This window comes from Poecilia latipinna, unplaced genomic scaffold (genome assembly GCF_001443285.1).
Source record: "Poecilia latipinna isolate Pla-1442-1.1 unplaced genomic scaffold, P_latipinna-1.0 Scaffold555, whole genome shotgun sequence".
Taxonomy (NCBI): Eukaryota; Metazoa; Chordata; class Actinopteri; order Cyprinodontiformes; family Poeciliidae; genus Poecilia; species Poecilia latipinna.
In genome coordinates this window covers 193,292-201,591 of record NW_015113171.1, presented here as the reverse complement: position 1 = coordinate 201,591, position 8,300 = coordinate 193,292, and the positions used below count along the sequence as shown (strand labels likewise).

Genomic DNA, 8,300 nt, shown 5'->3' with positions numbered 1-8,300 from the left:
ATATTGACTCACTGAGATTCGTCATGCATTCTTAAGACAAAGTCAAACCATGTGTATTTTCTTCCCACTTTACAATTATTCACTACTTTCTGTTGTGAAGTGACAAATTGTGAAAAGGTTCAAGGGTTATGGATATTTTATTTTCAAATCAAGGCAAATGCCTAATCAGTAAATGGTTGATCTTTCTTTCTACCTAGTTTAGATTTCAGTTGTAAAGCCATGAGGTTTGGCCTCTCTTCCTCCGCACCACACATCTCTCCATATGCTGACACTGTCACTTCTCAAAGCATTCACCCGGGGTTTAACACCTGACCTTGAGACCTTTCCTGCACATTTTACCTTCTCTCTCTCTGTCCAATTCCTGGCTATCATCAGTAGGCCACTAGTGCCACTAGTACAAAAGATGTATGATTTTATGAAAATCCACCATTGGATCAATTTGGCTTGATCCAATGAATCTGCAAGGTAAAAAGTAGTGGAACGTCCTCTTAATGTTTGATAAAGGGAATTAATTTCATGTTCTCCTAAAGCATCGATGTGAGTTTTTATTGATCTCTCAAACATTATTTTGGAAAATGAGACCTGCAGATCAGGAGATTTTTTTAAGCTGAATGATTACGCCATTAAATTTATATATATTAACCTTCTAATTTCAGGTAACCTAAAGTCTACCTTTCTTCTTACCCTTTAATTGACCAAAGCCATTCTGATGTGACTACCATCAGCGATCCCTAACCCTGATCTGTCCTCCCTTCCTTCCTCCATTTCCCCACCCCTCCCCCTCCAGAAACCTGTACTAATTGCTGTTAGGTTTATGAGCATTACCCGCTCTGCCACCCCGGTATGTATGCCCCGCCCACACCATGTGCCTGCCCACCACCAGTCCTGTCCTGTCAGTCTATTCGCTCCCATACTGTCTGTTGACGTCTATTGACAGCTGTTCTCTGTTAAGTGGCTGATTTTTTATTTTTATTTTGTCTGTTTAGATATTTTTGTTCATTGTGTTTAGGTTGACAGATGGTACACTGCAGCCCATCAGTCTAAAATAGTATGAATGAATGACATTAAACAAGGTTATTTAACACTGACCTTATATGAAGCCGTCCCAGTGGTCATTCAAACTCGCATATGTTGACATAAAAGCCGATAACTCAAAGTTGGAGTAGTCATATTAAATCAATGGACTTGAGAAGGCCTGAATGAAAACATGTTGAAAGGTCCAAGATCCACAGGTTAATGAGATCTTTTCCACTAGATCCACACAGTTTTTGTTGCCAAATATCTCAATCTTAGATGCATCTAATCAAAAGCCCACGACTCCTGGTAAAGATCTAGCATAGCTTAGCTCTTAGCATGGTGGCAAGATCAACATTGTAGAGTGTAGAGAGCAGTTGCCAAAAGAAAGGGTTCTCTGCGTTTTGTCATATTTATACAAACAGACATTTGTGGATTACTGAATAGTAGTTAAAAGAAAACCAACAAAGTGCATCAGTACATTGATTCAAAGGAATTGTCATGGCAATCAGTGATTATACCACTAATAGTTTTATAAGTGCAATGACTCGAGACATACTCAAAGACAAGTCAAAGATTGAATTTTTCTTCACCATTAATGATGCCCTGCAATCTCCCATACGTCACCCGAACAATCAATGTGCGGTCACAGGATTGCGGGACGTTCGTATTCACAAACGCCTTTCACACACGTTGCATGCACACACCCGTCCTGCTTTAGCATACTACAGATCCCTGAGTATGGAGGTAACAAAACGGTCACATCTTTCCACAGACGGCCTCCTCCATGGACAACTTGGCAATTTCCATCCAGGAGTTTGTAGCCATTTTGTAGTTTGTAGGCAATTCAAATTCTTCATCACGTCTGATAAAACATACCTCAAATGTATTCACCTGCGAACACACACATGAAAAAACGGATAGTGGCAGTGGACTAGCTGAAGCTAGTCAACAATGCTGTCCAAGCAAATTTCTGCATTAAACGTCTGACCAATCACGCAACACCTTGCACAGAGCCCTGTATGAAATAGTTCAAAAATAGCTTGAGCCAGGCCTGGGACAAAATGACCCAGTTTTCTTCATTTATATCAATGAGAGCCGATTTTGACACTTTGGAATAAGTGTCGAAAGTGAGAGTCTTGGTGAGCCCAAGATTCTCACCCACATTCTGCTCCGTTCTCTCCTTTTGCATTTAATTTTAAGTGTAAGACTACGCTAACGCAGTAACACCTGATGTTATTTTGCCGCCATACATCTTTACCAGGGTTGGGGTTAATTGTTGAGGGCAAGTAGCTAGCATTAGCAACTACAAACTAAATACTGTAAACGTTTGAAATCTAAACCGTTAAGTAACTTTTGGACCTAACCTAGTTTTTGGAAGGATTGTCAAACTGAGCTCAGACTTGACAGGTTCAAATATATTAGCTGTGTTTTAGCATTAGCATTCATTTCCTGAAACTAAGCCTAATATGAGTACTGAATGTTATAGCTGGTGAACACGGCAGCGCTTTAGGAATCAGCCAACTTGTTGCGTTGCCATGTAGCTGTGTGTGTTTCCTGCCTACACTCAGAAGGAGCATCAGTCTGACTGGGTTAGCTCCACTGATCGCTCTGCTTTCTGTTTCCGCCACACAACATGCTAACATGCAGCCTAGCACAGCTACGTCTAAGGTAATTCATGCGCGTGTGTGTTTATGATGAAGTGCTTGTGTGTGTGCTGCAGCAGCGCTCCTAGACTTTAGCAGTGATGATGTTAAGTGTGGTCAGTGTGTCTGTATTGTCACCACGTGGTCAAGAACTGTAAGCTGAGCTTAGAGCAGCTCAAACCGTCTCCTCTGCTTTGTTACTGCCTCTTTCAACAAAGAGGCAGTAAACATTGGTCAGGCTAAACGTTTACGCCGCTGTGTTTTCTTTTTTGTGTGTGTCATCTAAACTTTAACAGAACAAAGTTCGTATTTGGCAAAGCGGCTCCCACATCCCCTCGCCTCCTCTGAGCCCTAAAGCAGAAGGAGATGGAGCGGGAGGAGCCGGAGGAGGAGCCGGAGGAGGAGCCGGAGGAGGAGCCGGAGGAGGAGCAGGAGGAGGAGCAGGAGGAGGAGAGGAGGCAGCGGGAGAAAAGGGGATCAACGAGCAGCAGCAGCAGGCCATGCAGCAGGAGGAGCGGATCCTCACGGAGCAGATTGAGAGTCTGCAGAAAGAGAAGTACGCTGACATGCCAAATGAAACCCAAGTAAGACTCCAGAGCGAGGAACCATGACGCCAACTGTTTGCTGTGTTTTTGTGCTGCCAGAGAGGAGCTGACGTACGAGATGCTGGTGTTGGAACCGCGTGCGTCCGACGACGAAACGCCTGAATCGGAGACCTCCATCGGCACAGCGGACAGCTCTGAAAACATCACCATGGAGACGGAAGGAGCCACATCCGACCCCTCTGGTGCGTGAGTTCATGTGTTATATACTGATGCAGACTTTAGAAACTGGTGGCAATAACCCAGGGCGCAGTTTCTTGGGGCATATATTTGAATACATTTTTTTTGCAATGAATGCATGTTTTGATGTCATTGAATTTTCTATAATAGTTATTGGCCCATAGCAGGTGAGTTACAATAATTTTTTGGGATTTCTCTGAATATAAATAATACTCAAAGGGACGTATTAAACCTACCATCATCAGTTCATAACTACTTAAGTATAGTACTACCTATTGATGTGCTGCAATTTGCATTAGCAAAATAATTTTTCTTTAGTTCATAGGGCACCAAAACGGTTTTGATTCAGGCTATAGAAACATGAGTGGATATGGAGACTCAGAGCTGAACTCTGAGGAGAATACATGTCCAGGGAAAGAAACATAAATGGTAAATGGACTGAACCTCTACAGAGCTTTTTCCAGTCATTTTGGCCACTAAAAGCACTTTTTACACTGGAGTCACATTCAGTCACTGATTGATATTCTACTGGTCTTCTGTTAGCGTCACCGTCTGGTTTAGGTCTCATCTCTCTGGCTCCTTTCAACAAAATGTCACTTTTACTCATCACTGTTGTCCCACAAGGTTCCTTTCTGGGTTCCTTCCTGTTCATCACATTCAGTATAAAATGTAATTACTGTACAAACTCCACCTTTTCCTCTGCCTCCCAGGCCCTCAGGTACATCCCTCTCAACGTGGGACAACAAAAATCCAGGCAGGAATTAGATCTACATTCTGTGGTAGATTGAAGGTTAAAGACAAGACAATAGAACATGAGCAATGGACGTACGTCATTGCTTGGTCCATGTCTGTGCTTCTTTTATCAATTCCTCTGCTCTGTCCTCATCAGAACGCGGGACGTATCGATCGAGGAAGTCCGAGGCGAAGACCAGACGGACTCTGCGTCGTCAGCCAGACTCTCAGGACTCGGTCGACTCCACCTCTACTGTCTCCTCCTCCTACCAGCCCTCTTCCTCCCTCTCCTCCATAGCCTCTGGTTCCCCGTCCCCCCACTACCGCTTCCGTTCATCCTCCTCCGGGCCCCTGCTCACCTCCTGCGGCCTGGGGGCCCCGCTGGCGGAACCGGAGGACGGCCAAAGGACCGGAAAGACTCGCCTTAGGCTCAGGCTGAGCCGCAGCTCGCCGCGCGACTCCTCCGGAAGCCATCAGAGGGAGTCGGACTTTGGCTCAGGCCCACAGCAGCTGGTTCTGTACAGCAATAACGAGTTTATGGTGTGATGATGAGGTGGGTGATGAAGACTAGCTGCTGCCGGTTTCTGAAGGGAATTATAGGAAGGTTGCAGGTTAGTGCGGAGGCCCTCCTCTTTGCCCAATCCCATCACCCTCTGACCCAGTTGAAGCTGAGCAAACTGGGGGAGCGACAACACGGAGGGACACTGCGGCAAACGGTCGAGAGAAGCGGACTTGATGATCTGTGCGGACCAATGTGAAGTTAGGACATCTCAGTACTTTATGGCCCCTGCAGGTCTACCAGGGGTCGCTTAAAGAAACAATGAGAGGGGGAAGAAAAGATACTGCTGGGGGGTGGGAGTGTTACTTTAAAAAAAATTCCTGCAAAGCCAAATCTTATAACGCCCCATCTTTATTTTTCAGCATGTGGGCAGGTGGGTAGAGCCACCAAGAAGAAATGTAGCCATACTGACTGAACTGGTGGAACCAGCGCCAAGCTAAGTGTGCTTTTTATCACGTTTACACAGGACACACCAGCCAAGAGGCTGCACGCTTTTCCTCCACTCCTGTCCTTACATCCCGTAGAACAGACTGTCAAAACTGTATTATTGTTGTTATTATTATTATTATTGTTGTTATTATTATTATTATTATTATTATTATTATGTTACAGAGGACGTAAATGTACATAGAGAGAGAGAGTCCAGTGCTGCTCCCGGTTGTTCCTGATCTGTGTCCTTTTTATTGTAAAGTGAAGTGTCAGAAATTCAGGTTCCTCTTTCGTTTCCATTCTGATTCCGCTCGCGTTCCGGCCATTTTTCCCGGAGCCAGTTTGGGAAGAGGCGACGTTCCGAATGTCAATATAGAGCGTCGATTAGCCGGCCGGCAGGAAGTGTGTGTTTTTGTACTTGCCTTTTTGTTTTCAGCACAGGTTTAATTTGGAAACATCAGTGTTACTGCATCAGGACTTGAATATTTTTTTTTTCTTGTTTTTTAACTGTACGATAATATTGCTGTATCATAGGTGTTTATTGATAGCAAAGATGTCATGTTTTGTTAATATTGGTTTGTTATGACGAAAGCCATTTTCTCTCTCTCTCTCTCTCTCTCTCTCTCTTTCTATCTAACACATCTCCTTCACTCGTGTGCATATGTAGCCTCTCTTAGCCTCATTTTATACACTAGGATGTCACACTAACCAAGGGCGAGGGAGGGGCGTCTATCGCCTCGCGCTTACCGACACTTTAACCGTCCATTATCTCCTCTGAGCCACTCAAACTACTCCGCTCTTTCCCGTCATGACCGTAGCTCTTCTCTAACTCTTCTCTCCGGGTTCTCGCTGTGAAACGTAGCATTTAATCTGCCTGCTAACCAAAACAAGTAGCGACTAACCCCACCCGGTCCACGTGCGCGCGTGCTCTTCCTGGCCTCCTCTGTCCGTACCATGACGTCATCTCGCTAACTCCCTCAGTGTTAATCAGCTGACCGGTCTCAGCGGTATGCGGTACTTTGCGAAAGCCTTCGCACCCCTCGAGCTTTTTCTGTCGCCATACGGCCACCAAGCTGCAGTGTGTTTTATCCGAGCGAAGATCGGGCTGCACAAGATTTTATGTCTCATTTTGTGTTTGATTTGCGGAACCGAAAATAAAATCCATCCAGGTTCGTGGTTGTGATGCAGGCAAAATCTGAAAACGTTGGAAGGGGTGCGAGTACTTTAGCAAGGCACTGTAATTGTTTCTTTTAAAAATAATAATGATATAAAATACATTAACTGTAAACCTGTAAGGATTAAAAGAAAAAGTGAATCTGCTTCTGGAAGTGAGCAGCTGAAAGAGCAAAACCGCTCCTCGGTCAGTTATCTTCACAGTAATATTTGTGGTGTGTTTCCATATGACATTCTGGAAAAAAAAACTAAAAAAAAAAGAAAAAAAAACGATTAAAAAAGGAAAAAGTGAATGTAACTGTCACTGGAAGGCATGCCTCGCTTTCAGTCGTTGTTTTGTTCCTCTTTTATACACAGTGTATGTACTATTTATGATCATGGCATTGCGATGTACATTAGTTGGAAAAGAATCTGTTATAAATAGGATATATTATCCTTTCATTACCGATTATTAATCATGGCAACATTTTTCTTTTTTTTCCCCAACAGGCTGCACATGGTTCTGTCTTTTTGTATGTTTTGTTTTGTTTTTTTGTGCAGGGAAAACGGTGAAAAAAAAGAAGTGTTGCAAAAAAAAGTGGACATAGTTAATTATGTATAAGGTGCAATTTGTGTTTTCTTTTTTTAAATGATTTAAACATCTTTATTGTTGTAAGGAAAAAAAACTTTATGGGGGAAAATTTCATCTGCTTATTAAAAAAAAATGCAAAAAAATTGCAGCTAACCATAAGTGAGTGGTGTGATTTGTTGGCCCAGCCGGTTGCATTAGCCTGTACTTGCTGCTAATGGAGTCTATTGTTAGTGCAGACACTGCAGTTAAAAAAGCCAGTTAGCGTTGATTCAAACGTCAGCGTCTTCCAGCTTGATCCTCACTTATTCATTGACCTCTAACTAATACCTGCAAGCGCATCTAATCATACACACTTTAAGTTATTTATGGTGTCCTTATCAGACAGAGATGCATTAATTTGAGCATGTAGATTAACCAGGAGGCAACATTTTTAAAACTGTTAGCCCCTCCAGCACATCCTCCAGGTTCAGACCACATTAAATGCCACATTCTTGACACTATGGAGCTGTATGTAATATCATCTGAAGGACAAACCTGTCAGGGTCCAATAAAAAAAATTCATTTCAATCATTTGATTTAGTATTTAGAAAAATAAATTAATAAATACGTTGTTTGTAATTAACTCATTAAGTGTTTATTAACCAACAAAAACAACAACAAAAAGCAATTGGATCTCTTCTAACGCTACAAAGCATGTCAAAGTAAATATCTGACTCAGCTAAAATGTGCTGTTCACAATACAACCCATTTAAACATGGCAGCTTTGGCGCCCTCTGCTGGACGAGACATGGAAATAACATTAAACCGAAAACCTTCAGCTGAACTCTTAAATTCAACTAAATAGAACTTGTTAGCAAAATAAAGTAGCTAACCGAATGTTGTTGAAGCTTAATAATTAGAACAAATTACCTAAAAAAATTTACCAGGAAAAAAATCATGTTAAATATCATCCGATATGAAACTTTATAGTGTGAGCTCATATATAAGCATACAATTTATTCATTTAATTCTTTTTAATTTCATTATTATAGTTTGTTGTTTAATCTACTGAATTTGCGTCGAGCTGCATGTCGCGTGCCGCGTGCGCTCCAAACACGGACCGCGAAGAGCATCGAAACTTCCCGTTTCACTCAAAGTCAGCTGTGTTTGGTGTTCCGCGGTATCTACGACCTGTTGCGACAGACGGCTGGGACCGAGTCAGAATTGGTGAGTGATTAACGGACTATTGTACGACAAAGGCGGGGAAAAAGAAACGATGCAGACTTGTGTTTCTCTTCAACTAAAATGAAAGTGGAGCTCGGATTTGTTTCCAAATGAGCTGCTATAAATGAAGCTCCTCGCTCCGGCCGGCTTCACAACTCCCACTGCTCAGCTGACGAAGAACCAGACATACC

The 8,300-nt window shown here is 42.8% G+C and overlaps 2 protein-coding genes across 15 annotated transcripts in view; both read left to right on the top strand.

Moving 5' to 3' along the window:
• LOC106953009 (unconventional myosin-IXa-like) overlaps window positions 1-5,770 on the top strand; it is a 145,283-nt gene extending 139,513 nt beyond the window's left edge. For 7 of the 11 annotated variants that reach the window (XM_015041495.1, XM_015041494.1, XM_015041489.1 and 4 more), the window contains 6 exons: window positions 788-841; window positions 2,665-2,685; window positions 2,957-3,050; window positions 3,105-3,216; window positions 3,305-3,447; window positions 4,332-5,770. In XM_015041495.1, the coding sequence (XP_014896981.1) occupies window positions 788-841; window positions 2,665-2,685; window positions 2,957-3,050; window positions 3,105-3,216; window positions 3,305-3,447; window positions 4,332-4,720 (813 nt within the window). In that variant the 3' untranslated portion in view covers window positions 4,721-5,770. The remainder of the gene's footprint in view (window positions 1-787; window positions 842-2,664; window positions 2,686-2,956; window positions 3,051-3,104; window positions 3,217-3,304; window positions 3,448-4,331) is intronic. The other 4 variants (XM_015041488.1, XM_015041493.1, XM_015041492.1 and 1 more) reach the window with 4 other exon arrangements.
• Window positions 5,771-5,830: 60 nt separating this feature from the next.
• Window positions 5,831-8,300, top strand: part of LOC106953013 (maternal protein exuperantia-2-like) — an 8,374-nt gene continuing 5,904 nt past the window's right edge. Inside the window, exons 1-2 of one of the 4 annotated variants that reach the window (XM_015041502.1) lie at window positions 5,831-8,112; window positions 8,203-8,300. The gene's annotated coding sequence lies outside the window, so the exon portion shown is untranslated. The other 3 variants (XM_015041501.1, XM_015041503.1, XM_015041500.1) reach the window with 3 other exon arrangements.